Source organism: Halichoerus grypus, chromosome 14, assembly GCF_964656455.1.
Source record: "Halichoerus grypus chromosome 14, mHalGry1.hap1.1, whole genome shotgun sequence".
Lineage (NCBI taxonomy): Eukaryota > Metazoa > Chordata > Mammalia > Carnivora > Phocidae > Halichoerus > Halichoerus grypus.
Window position 1 is genome coordinate 73,931,964 of NC_135725.1, and position 17,087 is coordinate 73,949,050.

The window sequence follows — 17,087 nt, forward strand, 5'->3', positions numbered from 1 at the left end:
TAGGTTTTCTGAAACATAGAAATGAAATTAAAAAAAAAAAAAATTCAGTTCTGATAATCACAAGGATATAAAGAGCCCAAGCTATGCATACCAGTACTCACGTAAGTCCTATGAGTTAAAACAGGACTAGGAACAGGAATTTCTTTGTGTAGAACTATTTTTATCATGTGTTGAATACGCCAACATTGCTTACAGCCACATCGCTGCCTGCTTTGCCTGTTGTTTAATGTCTCTCTTAACTGTATGCTTTACACCAAGTGATATTTTTAAAAGTCCACCACTTTTTTTTTTTAAGATTTATTTGAGAGAGAGGGAGAGAGAGAGTACACAGGGGGGAGGGGCAGAGGGAGATGGAGAGAATCTCAAGCAGACTCCCTGCTGAGCACGGAGCCCAATGTGAGGCTTGATCCCATGACTCAGATCATGACCTGTTCTGAAATCGAGAGTCAGACACTTAACCGACTGAGCCACCCAGGCGCCCCTCTACCACTAACTTTTGATGTCTCTATAAATGCACTGGCTTCATCTTCTCTTAATTCTATATACCTTAAGAAAGAGTGGGGGAAGATCTATTTGTTATTTAGTTACAATTTATCCTTTTATGTTTTTTAAGATGTGGGGAAAATGGTGTCGTTTAGTGTGGAAAGTAAGGCAGGTGCAAAGATCCATATTCACTTCCAAATGACAGATAATTTGGGTTATGAATGCCATTTCTATATCACTTGTAGAATGATCACATACAGTAGTCTCTGTTGTCCTGATTAATCAATTTGCAGTTGACCCTTGAACAACATAGGTTTTTTTTTTTTTTAAAGTTAATAATGTGTTTACTGGTTTCACAGAATCTGACTTTCACTTCTAAGGAGTCTTTGAATGATGTTTGGTTCATTTATTTTTTTATTTTTTTTTATTGTTATGTTAATCCCCATACATTACATCATTAGTTTTAGATATAGTGTTCCATGATTCATTGTTTGTGCATAACACCCAGTGCTCCATGCAGAACGTGCCCTCCTCAATACCCATCACCAGGCTAACCCATCCTCCCACCCCCCTCCCCTCTAGAACCCTCAGTTTGTTTTTCAGAGTCCATCGTCTCTCATGGTTCGTCTACCCCTCCGATTAACAACACAGGTTTTAACTGTGCAGGTCCATGGATTTTTTTTATTAATACAGTACAGTACTATAAATGTACTTTTTCTTCCTTATGACTTTCTTAATAACATCTTTTCTCTAGCTCATTTAACTGTAAGAATACAGTAGGCAATACATATTACATAAAAATATGTGTTGATTGACTGTTCATGTTACCAGTAAGGCTTCCAGTCAATAATAGACTATTAGTAGTTAAGTTTTTGGAGAGTTAAAAGTTATACATGAATTTTCAACTGCACAGGGGGACCCTAATCCACATAGTTCAATGATCAACTGTACTCACTCATTTAAAAAATTTGTACCTTGGAATGCCTAGGTAGCTCAGTCGTTTAAAAAATTTGTACCACAAGTGATCAAGCCAATCACATATGGTTGAGATTTTTCTACATACTTAAAAAACTTTTACTATTAGGCTGAACCAAGATGTCCAATATAATTTTTTGGATACATGATTTTTCAAACTTGCTTCTCAGTATGAATTTTCTGGTGCTTAATAGTTTGGGAGCTATTGTTGAAGGCTTCCCATGTTTAGTACATTCATAGAGTTTTTAGACTTTGTGAACTCTATGATGTGTGATGAAATTTTAATCATTTAATTAAAGTTTTCTCATTCCATTAAAGGGGTTTCCGTTCCATATGAATTCTCTGATGAACAGTGAGAGTAGATTTCTTGCTGAAAGCTTTTCTACAATTACTACATTCATAGGGTTTTTCTCCAGTGTGTATTCTATGATGTACAGTGAGGTGCGACTTCTTACTAAAGGCTTTTCCACACTCAGTGCATTCATACGGCTTCATCCCAGTATGGATTCTTTGATGAACAGTGAGTTGTGATTTCTGGATAAAAGCTCTTCTGCATTCACTGCATTCATAGGGTTTCTCCCCAGTATGAATTCTCTGATGTTCAATGAACTGTGAGCTCCGGATAAAGCCTTTCCCACAATCACAGCATTGATACCTTTTGTCCCCAGTGTGAGTTCTCTGATGTACACTGAGATCTGACTTTTTAATGAAGGCTTTTTTACATTCACTACACTCAAAGGGTTTCTCTCCAGTGTGAATTCTGTGATGTACACTTAGTTCTGACTTCCTGTTGAAGGCTTTTCCACACTCTTTACATCCATGGGGTTTCTCCCCAGTATGAATTCTCTGATGTACAACGAGCTGTGACTGCCAGATGAAGGCTTTTCCACAGTCACTGCATTCATATGGTTTCTCCCCAGAATGAGCTCTTTGATGAACACTAAGTGTTGACTTCTTGATGAAAGCTTTCCCACATTCATTGCATTCATAGGGTTTTTCCCCTGTGTGAATCCTCTGATGAATAATGAGGTTTGACTTCTGGATGAATGCCCTCCCACACTCACCACATTTATAGGGTTTCTCTCCTGTATGAATTCTCTGATGTACAGTGAGTTGTGACTTCTGAATAAAGGCTTTTTCACAGTCATTACATTTGTATGGTTTCTCCCCAGTATGAATTCTCTGATGTGCAATGAGTCCTGACTTTCCACTGAAGGCTTTCCCACACTGAATACATTTATATTTCTCACTGGTTAGAATTTTTGGTTGTACAAAGAGGTGTGACTTCTGCATGAAGGTTCCGATGTGTTCATTAGATGTTCTGTTTAGATGAATCCCTTTCCCCAGTACATTGTTACATTCATGATCTATCTCCTCAGTTAGTGGCTTATTGTTAATGAATGCAACTTGATTCAAAAGCTTGTCTTGGTTTTCCTGGTGATTTATCTTATCTTCAAGTCTCCAGTCTTCAAAAGTTGAGTATACAATCATGTTATGAAGTATCACTTGTTCAGAAATGCTCTTCCATGGTGTTAATTCTTTCATCTTGGGTCTAATACAAAAGTCTGAAAAAAGCCCAAGTGTAAATGATGTTAATTCACTCTTGAGCTCTGAAGAATACAAAACAAAACACAAAAATAAAAAACAAATAAAGCTCTTCATTTTAATAGAAACAGATAGAAATCTGATAATGAGTGCAATCAGTTTTGAAATGTAAGAATATGACCTTAAAACTCAAAGACAGAAGAAGAAACAGACCTAAAAGAAAAAGAAGTGAGTAAGGGAGCAATGGAAAAAGAAGAGTTGATGAACTCAGTGTCAAAGTTCCACAAGGCACCAGCGCCAATCCACCTTTGTGGCTTTGTGAAGAGCAGAAGCAGATCAAAAAATCATTTCAGGAAAGACAGAGGAAGGATGCTAGCAAAGGAGACTGAAGGTGAGTTGAAGTGACCAGCAGAAAGATTAAATCCACACTAAATATAACAATATTCATAAATATTTTATAAGTAACCAGGTAGAAGCACAACTACAGGGTAGGGCTTTCCAAGTACATTCATCTTAAAGAATCAGATGACACAAAAAGCATGGGATGGGACAGGCTCTATTAAAAGGGGGAAACTCTGAGTTTGAAGAATAGGCAGTTTCAGAGAGAGAAAAAAAAGGCAAAAAAGGAAGGAAGAAATACCCGCTCATAATTGGATGGTGTTAATGGGGAAAGAAAACAAGGGAAATTCAGGGTCCTGGAAGACAAAGAGAACCACAAAACCAGAAAAGCCGAAACTCCTCTTCAATCCAAAAGAAAGGAAGGAGGGAAAGGCCCTGCTATATTAACAGAGAAGGACTCCATAATATTTAAAAATCTTATGAAAATACTGTAATGTAATAAAAATGAACAAAAGAAATATATGGTCCATAGAGAACTACTACAGAAAATCAGGAAATGAATTTGTGCAGATATCAACAGAGGAAATTGTCCCTTGTCAAACCAAAACCAAAAAGAAAACTAGCCATAAAGCAAAATAAAATTTTGTCTGAACTCTAAACAGAATTAAATATACTCAAACAAGCATTTCAGGTCATGGAAAACCACCATGAATCAGAACTTATTTAAAAAAGAAAAAAAGAAATAAACAAAAAATGGAGTGATGAAAAAGAATTGGTTAAACTTGGGGGGGGAATGAAAGATTAAATTATAAGGTGTGGGCAGGGGGTAAGGAGAATTTCTTTTTTTTTATTAATTTTTTGGTTGTTAATCACCATACATTACATCATTAGTTTTTGATGTAGTGTTCCATGATTCATTGTTTGTGCATAACACCCAGTGCTCCATGCAGAATGTGCCCTCTTTAATACCCATCACCAGGCTGACCCATCCTCCCACCCCCCTCCCCTCTAGAACCCTCAGTTTTTTTTCAGAGTCCATCGTCTCTCATGGTTCATCTCCCCCTCCGATGTCCCCCCTTCATTCTTCCCCTCCTGCTATCTTCTTCTTCTTTTTTTTCTTAACATATATTGCATTATTTGTTTCAGAGGTACAGGTCTATGATTCAACAGTCCTGCACAATTCACAGCACTCACCATAGCACATACCCTCCCCAATGTCTATCACCCAGCCACCCCATCCCTCCCACCCCCCGCCACTCCAGCAACCCTCAGTTTGTTTCCTGAGATTAAGAGTTCCTCATATCAGTGAGGTCATATAATACATGTCTTTCTCTGACTGACTTATTTCACTCAGCATAACACCCTCCAGTTCCATCCACATTGTTGCAAATGGCAAGATCTCATTCCTTTTGATGGCTGCATAATATTCCATTGTATATATATATATATATAGGGGGTAAGGAGAATTTAATAAGCAGCACTGAAAAAGGCAGGAAAACAGCCAACATAATAAAAATAACATAAAAAATCCAGTAAAAATGGTCACAGAGAAAGGAGAAAAAGAAGAAGGCAAAGTAATATTTATATTACTGGAGTATCTGAAAAATTTAAAAACACAAAGCATAAGATTATAACTCCAAGACATATCACACTGAAAGAAGGTGAGAAAAACAAGGTAATTATAAAGGATATGAATATCACTCAATAAGTTACTTTGATAGAGGGCATATCTAAGACTGGGTAAATGCATAAAGGGAGGAATATAAGCCCATTTTGGAAGAATAGGGTGCTGAAGATGTTAGCCAAAGAGAGGTTAACTAAGAAATGTCCTAAATGACATGGGCATAAATAAGATCCAAAGTACAGGTAAGGGGGTTACTTCTCTCTCTCTAAAAGTTAAGCAAAGAAAATGGATTGCATGGTTGTTAGATATGTAGCAGTGTTATTTAGGTATTTGACAATCCCACACCAACTGTCTTCAGCCATTTCTAGACATCTATGACCTTAAAGAATGATTTCCTAAAAAATATTTCAAAGATAAATGTCTCATTAATCAGGATTAATCTTACATCCCTGTCTCCCATATGCCAGGTTCTCACTTACCTGAGTAGGCCCAACTTGAGATTTCTTCCTCCTTCATCCATGGTTCTCCTCGCTTCAATGAGATTACATCTGACTTCAGAGACTGACATCCTGTTTATGGGAAATGATACAGGACTTGGCCATTAGTGGACATCCAACCATCCTAGAACTCAAGCCCACCACATATGCACCAGAATAGCTAAAATTAAAAAGACTAACATTATCAGATGTTGATGGAACTCTCATATATTGCTAGTAGGAAATACATTGGTATAACCTCTATGGACAACTGTCTGGTAGTATCTACTAAAGCTAAATATACATGTGCTCCATGACCCAGAAATTTCCCAATAGAAATAAAATACTTATTTCCACTAGAACATGCATATAAAAATGTCCATAAAAAAAGTAAAAAAAAAAAAGTAAAAAAGACAAAAAGACAAAAACAAAGAACAAGAAGATTAAAAAAAAAAAAGAAAAAGAATGTCCAAAACAGCAGTGACCCAAGTCTGAAATAAGTCAAATAACTATCAACAGAATGGATAAGTTGATGAATTACCCTATACTCGTTAAATGGAATATGGTGCAACAGTAAGGAGAAACAAATATTGGCATGTGCAACAACATGGATGAATTCCACAGACACTATGTTAAATGAAAGATGCCAGACAATTACAGTGATTACACTTACATGAAGTTCAAGAACAGACAAAACTAATCTATGGTGATAGAAGCCACAAGTTGTTATCTCTGAGGAGATAAATGGCAAGGGGTCAAAGGGAGCCTGCTAGGGTGCCTGAAATGTTTTATACCTTGATCTGGGCGGTGGTTAAATAACATAGGAAAAAGATGCATCAATCTGTATATTTAAGATTTGAGCACTTTACTACATATGTTCTATTTCAATTAATCTATAAAAACTAAGAACTTGGGCACAGCCCATTGTCTTTAACCCTCAAAGAATGAGCAGGATGCAGCACCCATTCTCTTTTCATCCAAGTCCACTGGTGTATTTGGTACTCAAAATCAATATTCTTTTGACCTTTATAGTTTGCAATGAAGCTCATTAAACATGCAGAGACCCAGCAGCTTTTAGTAAATAAGAAAGGAAAGGCAGTCAATTGGGTACTATGGTGGATTTAATATATGTTCATAAATTCCTTGGCACTCCTCCCTTCAAGAAGTCCTCTCCTTCCCTTAAGCATGGGCTGGACTTGGTAACTATTTCCAATAAACACAATAAGGTAGAGGTGATGGTCTGTGATTTCAGAGACCCGGTCACAAAAGGCCCTGTGACTTCCTTCTGGCTCTCCCGGATCACTCTCTGGGGAAGTTTGTCATGTCGTGAGAACAGGCCCCCATGGTGAGGAAGGAGCTGAAGGCTCCTGTCAACAGCCATGTGAGTGAGTTATCTTAGAAACAGATCCTACACTCTCCGTCAAGCCTTCAGATGACTGCAGCCCCTGCTCACATCTGATTCCAGCCACACGGGAGACCACAAGCCAGAACCACCCAGCTAAGCCCTTCCAAACTAAACTGTTTGTTTTAAGCCACTAAATGTTGAAGTAATTGTTATGCAGCAGCAGATAACTAATACCCAGTACCCTCTGAGAGATGTTCTTACCCACTGAAACAAGGTTGCTGTAGTTCTCCAGCATCACATCCCTGTACAGGTTTCTTTGAGCAGAGTCCAGGTACTGCCACTCCTCCCAAGTGAAGTCCACAGTCACATCCCTGAGTGACACAAATCCCTGTAACAGGACATTCCTGTTCAATCTAAAGTGAAAAGCACTGGGTGATGTGTAAAAGATGTTTAATCATGCAGAGTTCATCATAATAAATTAAAGAAGATGTTTACTATGAGGCCAGTTTTACTATGTGGGAGAAGCAGAACTCCTATTAGAAAAACTCTGCTATTGAGAAACCATTCATCCTCTCTTTCCAGCAATAAGCACGTATTAGGCCACAACACAACCTGCACTATTTGATGGTCAGAATACAAATATGAAGAAAACACTGGAAGTTTACAGAATAGTAGATGGAGACAAACAAGTAAATATATAAATGCTATTGGGTGTTAAATGGGTTATAATAGAAATGGGAAAGAAGAAATGATTCTATTTGGGGAGGTTGAGATGGGTTTTGTAGAAGATATACAGTTATGCAAAATGAATAATGAAAAATGTAAAATTTTTTTAAGTAAAGATAAAATACTTTTTTTGAAGTGTTAAAAATGAATAGTGTAAACTCCAGTAAGATATGGAGGAGGGAAAAAGATCATTCTAGATGGAGAAATGAGTAAAGAAAAAAGCGATGGGGACGTGAAAAAGAACATGGCAAATTCAAGGAACTGTTCGTACCTTCGGAATAATGCTCAGACATCATTTATTCATTTACTGTTTTCACAATTTTTATGTATCTGCATGTCACTCACACTATTTTTGACTTAATAGCTTTAACAACTCTTTTACTTAAATAAATGATTTTAAAAGGAAACCACTAAAGGGAAAACCAGTATCAGTTCCTGAAATGAAGATAACAAAATCTGCAAAACAAGCATATACTGATGAAATGTCATTTATGGGGTCTGCTTTAAAATACTCTAGAGAACAGGGGTGCTTGGGTGGCTCAGTTGGTTAAGCATCTGACTCTTGATCTCATCTCAGGTCTTGAACTCAAGGTCGTTAAGATCAAGCCCCCACTGGGCTCCACACTGGGCATGGAGCCTACTTAAAAACAAAAAAAATACAAACAAAAAACTCTAGAGAACAAATAAAGTAAGAGGGGAAAGATATAAGATTGGAAAAACACTGGTAATCGCTGAAAATATAAGAAGAAACACAGGGGTTTATTAAACTGTTCTCTAAATTTTTGTGTATGTTGGCATTTTCCCTTAAAGAACTTATAAAAATTAAATACAACAAAACCATTGTTTTTAAAGTTTAAACTAAAATAAAAACAATAAAATGTAAGCAATATTTAATTTGGTCAATTTATTTTTTTAAATACCTACTTAGAAATAAGAAGAATAGAATAACTTATGATCAGTTAGTAATAAAGTATTACTTTGTTTTTACTTATTTTTCAAACCATGATTAGGTTCCACCTCAGTAAGAGAATTCAATTTTTAAATTTGATGTTGATCAAATCCAACTAAGATGTATCTGAAAGACAGTGGGAAGATGAGGGAAGGAGAGTAATCAACTAAGAGTGCTTGGGTTTCGGGCTAAGCAACTGGCATCCCACTCAAGTCCAGAAAATAAGAGCGAGCAGGTTTGGGGGGAAGAGAGAGGTGGAATCTACTTGTCCAACAGTAAAAGGACAAATGATTTGATTTAAAAATGGGCAAAGGATTTCAATAAACATTTCTCCAAAGAAGATATGCAAATGGACAATAAGCACATGTAAAGATGCTCAACCTTACTAGTCACTAGGGAAATGCAAGTCAAAACCACAAGGAGATACAACTTTACACCTAATAGGATGGTTATAATCAACAAAATGGAAAATACAAGTGTTAGCGAGGATGTGGAGAAACTGGAACCCTCATAGGCTGCTGGTGGGAATGTAAAATGGTGCAGCTGCTACACAAAACACTTGGGCAGTTCTTCCAAAAGTTAAATGTAGAATTACCATATAACCCAGCAATTCCGCTAGGTGAAAAAAAAAAGACCCCAATAATTGGACAACACCAGCTGAAAGACAAGATGGAGTCCTTCATGTCAAGGGAGAGAAACTACAGTTTTAACCTGCCCAAAGGACCATGGGAAACAAAACCAGTTAGTATATCATGAGGTGACAAACCTGCACAAAAGTCAACAAAATCCATGAAATCCCTTGCAACACATCTTACCATGTTCTCCGTGGCTGCCACAGCCTGATGCTGCCACCAGGAATAGCAAGCTGTATCCTGTTTGTCATTCTACTCCTTAGGATGACAGGTTACAGCTTAGGACTGCAGTCTGACCAACCTGGATAAGGGCACAGAACTTGCAGTTTTTGCCTATTTAACCCCAAACATAAACCTTCCCCTTCAGAGCACACTTTTGGTTGTAGCTGAAGGCCGCGATCTCCCTGGTTTACACACTGTATGGCAATAAAGCTTTCCCTTGCCTCTGACTCAATCTCTGCATCCCAGGAATTTTGGTTGACATAGGTATATACCGAAGATTTGAAAACAGGTACTCAAAGAGATACTTGCAGGCAATTCATAGCAGCTTTATTTACAATAAAGCCAAAAGGTAGAAACAACCTGAGTGTCCATCAGATGAAGGGATAGACAAAATGTGTTTATATAATGGAATATTACTAGGCCATAAAAAGGAATGAGGTTCTGATACATGCTACAGCGTAGATAAACCTCAAAAACATGCGAAGTGAAGTAAGTTAGACACAAAAGGACAAATTTCATATGATTCCACTTCTATGAAATATCTAGAGTAAGCAAATTCATAGAGCCAGAAAGTAGTTTTGAGTTTACCAAGGGCTGTGGGGTAAGGGAAAAATGGGAGTTATTGCTCAATGGGTACAGAGTTTCTGTTCGGGATGATGAAAAAGTTTTGGAAACAGAGAGTGGTGATGGATTCACAAATTGCAAACATAATACCACTGAATTGCACACTTAAAAATGGTTAAAATGGCAAATTTTATATTTCACCACAAAAATTCTATTGGCCCAAATTAACTTTAAGTTTCCTTTGTGAGATAACTCTCCCTGGTGTAGTTTCTATCTGTGACTCACCAAAGAGTAAACTCACGTTAGTTCGGTTTTAGTACCAACAGTACCGATAATGTGATTTAGAATAAGAAATATGTATTTGGTCTTTGTATTTCCTAGCATAGAGCTCCTAAAATCCTTGGAATTTCCTGTGATGAAGGCGATAAAGGTGCCTTTTGTTATGATAATGACATGGCTTTTGGAAAGCACCTAAGGAGGGGGTGGCTGGTCACCAGGGGCACCAACCAAGAGTAGACAGAACTTTCAGTCCCACTCCTGATTTGGGGGGAGGGAGGTGGGGCTGGAGGTTCAATCCATCACCAATGGCCAATGATTTAATTGATCATGCCCACATCATGAAGCCTCCAGAAAGACCCGAGAGAGAGTTCAGAGAGCTACCAGAATGTTTCCACGTGACAGATGCCAGGTGCCAAGCCTTGGACTCCATGCTTCTTTGTTCAGGACCTTGTCTTATGTATCTCTTCCTTGGCTGTTGATTTGTATCCTTTAATATCCTTTGTAATCAACTGGCAATCAAGTGTTTAAATTGGTTTCCTGACTCCCAGGAGCTACACTAGCAAATTAATAGAACCAAAGGAGGGGGTTGTGGGAACCTCTGATTTATACCTAGTGAGTCCAAAGCAGAGGCAACAACTTGGGACTTGTGATTGGCATCTGAAGTGAAGGGCAGTCTTGTGGGACCGAGCCCTTGACCTATAGGATCTGACACTATCTCCAAGTGGGTAGTGTCAAAATTGAGCCAAATTGCAGGACAGCCAGCTGGTGTCAGAGATTGATTGCCTGGTGGTATGGGGAAGAAACCCCACACATTGGAAATGGGTGCAGAATTACAGGTACATAACCCAGTATTCCCCAAACTTTCTTTTTTTTTTTAAAGATTTTATTTATTTGACAGAGAGAGACACAGGGAGAGAGGGAACACAAGCAGGGGGAGTGGGAGAGGGAAAAACAGGCTTCCCGCGGAGCAGGGAGCCTGATGCAGGACTCGATCCCAGGACCCTGAGATCATGACCTGAGCCGAAGGCAGACGCTTGACGACTGAGCCACCCAGGCGCCCCTCCCCAAACTTCTAAAATCAGAGACTGGATACTGTGATATGATAAGAAATACATATTTTGGTCTTCCTCCCTGGCTCCTAGTCAGAATTCCTAAAACCCTTATAATTTCCTAAGGAATAAATGTGTGGCGAGCATCTTTTGTTCTAATATTTGTTCTTTGACTCTGTCTGGTTCCTGACACAGAACTCCTAAAATCCTTAGAATTTCCTGGATGACAGGAGTGTCTTTTGTTCTAATGAGGTGACTCTTGATGAGACATTTTTCAGTTAAAAAAAAAAAAAGTGCACACATCAATAATATATACCTTTTTAAAAAAACATAAATTATTTCAATACTGAGATATGGTCATTAAAAAGACATGTAGGTAGGGGCGCCTGGGTAGCTCAGTTGGTTGAGTGATTTCAACTCTTGATTTCAGCTCAGGTCATGATCTCAGGGTCCTGAGATTGAGCCCTTCGTGTCAGGCTCTGCACTCAGCAGGGAGTCTGCTTGAGATTCTTTTTCTCCCTCTCCCTCTGCCCCTCCCCCTACCCGTGCTCTCTCACTCATTTCTCTCTAAAATTAAAAAAAAAAAAAAAGATATGTAGGTAGTTCTTTTCTCCCCATACCTCAGGGGATCACCTTGCACATGTAAGGAATGGATGCTCCCCACTTTGAAGACTACTATACTGAAACTGCGTGCTACATAGTGGGTAGAACCAATGGAACATGATAGATAAAAATTAGATACATATCTTCAAATAAAAACATTTAAAACCATATGACAATCACAACCACGAAGATGCTTGCTAGCAATGTTTAGCTGAGTGATAAACCAAAGAAATGAGCAAATTCACTTGATTTCCATTATCCATGAAGCATACTCACTTGATCTACACTTTGAGGCTCTCAACCTATTGCATTTTTAAAAAATATTTTATTGGGGCGCCTGGGTGGCTCAGTTGGTTAAGCGACTTCCTTCGGCTCAGGTCATGATCCTGGAGTCCCAGGATCGAGTCCCATATCAGGCTCCCTGCTCAGCAGGGAGTCGGCTTCTCCCTCTGACCCTCCTCCCTCTCATGCTGTCTCTCATTCTCTCTCTCGCAAATAAATAAAATCTTAAAAAAAAAAAATATTTTATTTATTTACTTGAGAGAGAGAAAGAGCGAGAGCACAGAGGAAGAGGGAGAAGCAGACTCCCCACTGAGCAGGGAGCCCGATGCGGGACTCTATCCCAGGACCCTGAGATCACGACCTGAGCAGAAGGCAGACACTTAATCAACTGAGCCACCCAGGCACCCCAACCTATTGCATTTTAAAGGAAAAATATTTCATTATTTATTGGTTAAAAACTGCAAATTAAAATTGATACTATTATGACCTTTAATAGTATTAATTCCTTGGACCAATTTCACAAACTTTTATTCACGGATCAAGACAGATTTTTTGACAGCTATGTACCTGGGCCCCATGATTTTACTGCCTAGAAATTGAATTCTGCCTTGTTATGATGCCCTGTAGCTATTTTGAGAAATGACTTAAGAAACAGCTATAGGGAGGCCTCCTATGGAATTTATCATGGGTTGGTAAATGTTAAAGACACTGTCTACTACATCATATGTATGCATTAAGAGAATAATTTCAAACCTAAATGCCAAAAATTCTTTACTTCCCTCAAGAAAATATCATATTTAATGTGTTATATAAATCCTATCATTGTAGATGATATGCTCAACTTCAATAACTATAAAAGATCTTATAACTTGTATGACTATATTTCACACATTATTTGGTCTAGATTTTCTATTTTCCCAGATCTCTATTTACATTTTTTCATTTAATTGAATTAATTCTTTTAAACTGCCTCAAATACAATGGAAAATAATATGGGATATAAATAACTCACTTACCTGAGAATTGGTCATTTTCTGTTGCTCTTCAGAAGGTGCAGATATCTGTAAAGACAGAGCTGGGATGAGCAGGGAGGGGATAAAAGGAAGACCACCTTGAGAATCTGGGCCTGCCCTGTGATTCCCAGAACTATGAGCCTAGAAATTCCTATAATCAACTACATAAAAGACTACCTTTCAGAGACCGCCCCTTTCAAAGTTTCCTTTGAGGGACCACAAAAGATTATGCTGTGATAACATCAACCTATTACAGTTCTGAAAGGGTCAGGCCATGGTCTGTTTTATCTTTGTGGATGTGTATCCCATTGTATGTTTAAGAAGTTTCTCCTCCTTTGACCCCATAAATCTATAATTAGATATTTATCCTAAAAAAATAAGCATGGATGTACATAAAGATATATCTGCAAGGATATTCATCACGATGCTGTTTGATCACTTAAAAAGTAGAAACCACCTAGATGTTCAACAATAGGGATTGGTTACATCAGTTATCAAAGTATAGAATACTAGACAGCCATTAAATTATCTTAGAAAAGTATTTACAGACTTGGAAAAAGGGTCTTATTGTATTACAAAGCAAGAAAATAGGTTATAAAACAACAAATATATTGAAAAGAAATATATTTGAAAGAAAAAAAGTGTGTGAAAGGACATACATCAAAATGTTATGGTTACCTTTGGGTGGTAGAATTACAAGTGATTTCTATTGGGTTATATTTAGCATTTTCATTTTCCAGTTTTTCTAGAATAAACTGTTACTTTTTAGCAGCTATTATTCTACTGACCTCTTAACCCAAACTCATATCAAGGAAGTTCTAAAGGGCACAATTCACTAGCTCAATAAATTCAATAAGCTGTAACAGTCACTCTCATCCATAGACTCATAGGACCACTTCAAATGTATAGGCTCAGTTCAAATGTCACCTCCTCTAGAAAGCCTTTTCAAATGTCTCCTGGATAGACTCAGCCATTCCTTCCTCTGACTTGCCCATAGTGTCCAACACTCTGACACTGGGTTTTCCTGATAGAGGTTTAAGGCAATGGATGATGAAGCCTGAACTAAGACCATGGCAGTGGGAATGGGGAGGACAAACTGGAGAGATGTTAGGGAGGCAAAATCACCAGGATCAGAAGATTGATCCAACATGGGGAGAAGGGTGGGGAGAAAACTAGATGTCTCCAGGATTTGTACTATGGCCATCTAGAAGATGCGTGACGTTATTCATAATGATGAACATAGTAGGATTAGCAGGTGAAGTATGGAGAAGGAAGATGATATTGTCTACTGCCATCACGTTAAGGTTGAGATCCTGTGAGTAAACCTCACAGAGATGTGGAGACAGTTGTCTACTGTGAATCTGGAGCGTGTTAGAAATGTCTGGGCTGGTGCTATAGACTGGCAAGTCATACTTTTAAAGGCAGAAGCTGATAGAATGAGTGTGGTTGAAATTATCCAGAGAGAGCACATGGATTGAAAGACAGGCAAAGGGAAAAGGCACAGCTTTGAGAAAGGGTTTTTGAGAGACTTCGGCTTGAAGTACTTAGCTAGCTAAAAGACAGTAGTAGAGAATATAAACTGCCTGAAGTCCATTCACCAGATAGATCCAAGGGTGGAAACAAAACCTCCGGGGGGAGGATGGGAACTCTCCCCGGACTCTCATATCCTTACATGCATAAAACCCATACAAGAAAACCCAGCACACAGTATGTGTGGAGTGCAGCCTGAATGCAAACTATTATTATTCAGGGCTGGAGCCCCAATCACTGGTCGCGAGCCATCTGCTCCCCAAGCTACCAAATAGGCTCCTAACAGTAGCCCACGACAACCCCCACACACTGATCCAAAATAACCCTAAAAATGGATATCTGCCTTCAGGACCCAACCGTTGATATCCATGTGACCCCAATCCGTGACTCTGAGAGACGCAGAATCACACAGACACGCTCAATCACTAGTCCCACAAATTCCCACTCCGCTGAACCTCCTCAGAGTCCACTACCGGCAGCACCACTAAATACCGATCTCCACGTGGCGGCAATCACTATTTTGAGTGGGGCTGTTTAATTAATAACCACAATTAAGACCGAAAATTACGGACCGCCAGAGATGCTCAGTCGCTGATCAAATATGATGCCCTTACTCCCAACACCGCAGCCAGTGACTGAAACTTCCTTTTCTGAGGACCGGACCCCTCAACTCCCAGCCTCGCCTGCAGGACCCTCCGCTGAGCGCTAGGGCCGCCCCCTCCGCCGCCAGGGCTGCGGACTCTCCGGTGTTAACGGCGGAAGCAGGGCAGCCCGCGACCTGCTTCTATCGCGAGACTTACCGGGTGTTTAGTCGGCGGGAGCCCGGGGGATCAATATGGCCGCGCCTAGTGAACGGAAAGTGTGTCGGCGTGGGAGGCGCCATATTTCGAGTAGATGCTGGCGCCGTACAGCAGAGAGTGCTAAGAGAAAGGGAAGTTAGAACTGGGATACGGGAGCTACTGAAAAGATGTACTGGGACAATGCGGGAGCAAAAACATAAAGTAGGAAAAAGTCCCAGGTCTCTGAGAATGAAGTCAGGGAATCTCTCCAGCTAAGATGTGTAGAAAATGGAAACTCAGCGCAAGGTGCAAATAAAGATGGGGAAGTAGGGTGGGGAAAGAGGAAGAGCCGCTCCTGTTATTAAGCAAACGAGGAGCATGAGTCTCAGCCCGAGTCAGTTGATCTACAACACATTGCCTCACTTTCCCAGTGTTAGGTATAGTAATGATAATAGTATGCGTACTGAGGTAGGTTATTTAATTTAGGTTTTAACTGAGGTGGAAAAGTCAGGATGGAGCAGTATACTCCCTGAGGGATAGCACTGGGAGAGGGAAAGTCAGAATGCTTTCATCTGGTGACCTCCAGCCTGCCATCCTGGAAAATGAAATTCAAATGTCCTCTTCTGGGAATGCTTCCCCAGATTGGGATGGGGAGACTCTGCCCCTGCTGAAGACACATCAAATAGCAGCAGAGGGGAAATGATTGAGGATAAACTCTGTAGGATGATTCAGAACCCCTAGGTCTTCTCAACCTGGTCTTGAACTTGCTCTGTGGCTTTGGGCCAGCCTCTTTCCCTCAGGTCTCTCATTTGTAAAGTAGAAGATTATGAAATAAATACTCGTTTGGGTATTTCAATGTTTGCTGACATAAAGAAGAAAATTTCAGCGTCAGTGTCAATGAAAAGCACTTCAGAACCCATGCAGTTTTTTAAAAATAATAAATACCATATAGTAGCATTATTAATGTTAAATTAAATAAGGAGGCTATTAGACTGAGGTGGTTCTAATGCCTTAGCAAACCCAAACCTAAGCCTGTAAATGCCTCAAGGTTAAGAAATCAAAACCTAAGGACAACCACAAACGAGGCTTTCCCAAATAAGACACCTGCTTCAACTATAGGCAATCAAATAATTTCCTTGCTTTGCTTCTAGGTCTTTTCTATAAAAGTCTTGCCTCTAGCTCTTGTCAGTGGAGCACTTCTAACCACTTGTGGTTTGGTGCTGCCCAATTTGAGTCAGTTACTACTACTGCTCATTACTATAAAATATCCAACCCGAACTGATGCTGAACGACACTATGAATTAATTCTCAGGGTTGACTCAGCTCTTTGAGTCGGATACAGTGGACGTCATGCTTCTGGAATGTCCTCCCCAACTTTATGTCAGGAAAAGTTCTATTTGTGCTTTAAAGCTGGGCTCCAATATCCTGTTCTAAGTTTTTTCCAGAGCCTCCTGGCATCTGTGCCTTCCTATGCTTTCCTGTGTCCCAGTCATCACTGCCTGGCACTGGGGTTTGCAGTGTTTGTGTCTTTTCTCCCCTGGGGTCTGACAGCTACTCAGGGCAAGACTGTCAGAATCAGCTTAGTTTCCCTTTTTTGGTTTAATACATATTCATGTCTACTGAGTCTTCCACCATAATGTAAAGTTCATTCCTTCCTTCACTCACAGACATT

The 17,087-nt window shown here is 39.4% G+C and overlaps 1 protein-coding gene across 5 annotated transcripts; it reads right to left on the minus strand.

The window, feature by feature from the left end:
- Positions 1 to 292: 292 nt before the first annotated feature.
- On the minus strand, positions 293 to 15,398 carry LOC118554462 (uncharacterized). Of its 5 annotated transcripts, none has more exons than XM_078061628.1 (5): positions 15,209 to 15,398; positions 13,110 to 13,154; positions 7,049 to 7,175; positions 5,446 to 5,535; positions 293 to 3,023 (listed from the first exon to the last, which is right to left on the minus strand). In XM_078061628.1, exons 2-5 carry the CDS (start codon positions 13,122 to 13,124, stop codon positions 1,771 to 1,773), a joined length of 1,485 nt encoding a protein of 494 aa, XP_077917754.1. In that variant the 5' UTR covers positions 13,125 to 13,154; positions 15,209 to 15,398; the 3' UTR covers positions 293 to 1,770. The 5 variants fall into 5 exon arrangements, with proteins under 5 accessions (XP_077917754.1, XP_035977885.1, XP_077917753.1 ...); XM_036121992.2 differs by having other exon boundaries at positions 293 to 3,068; XM_078061627.1 differs by having other exon boundaries at positions 7,053 to 7,200.
- Between the last annotated feature and the right edge of the window lie 1,689 nt (positions 15,399 to 17,087).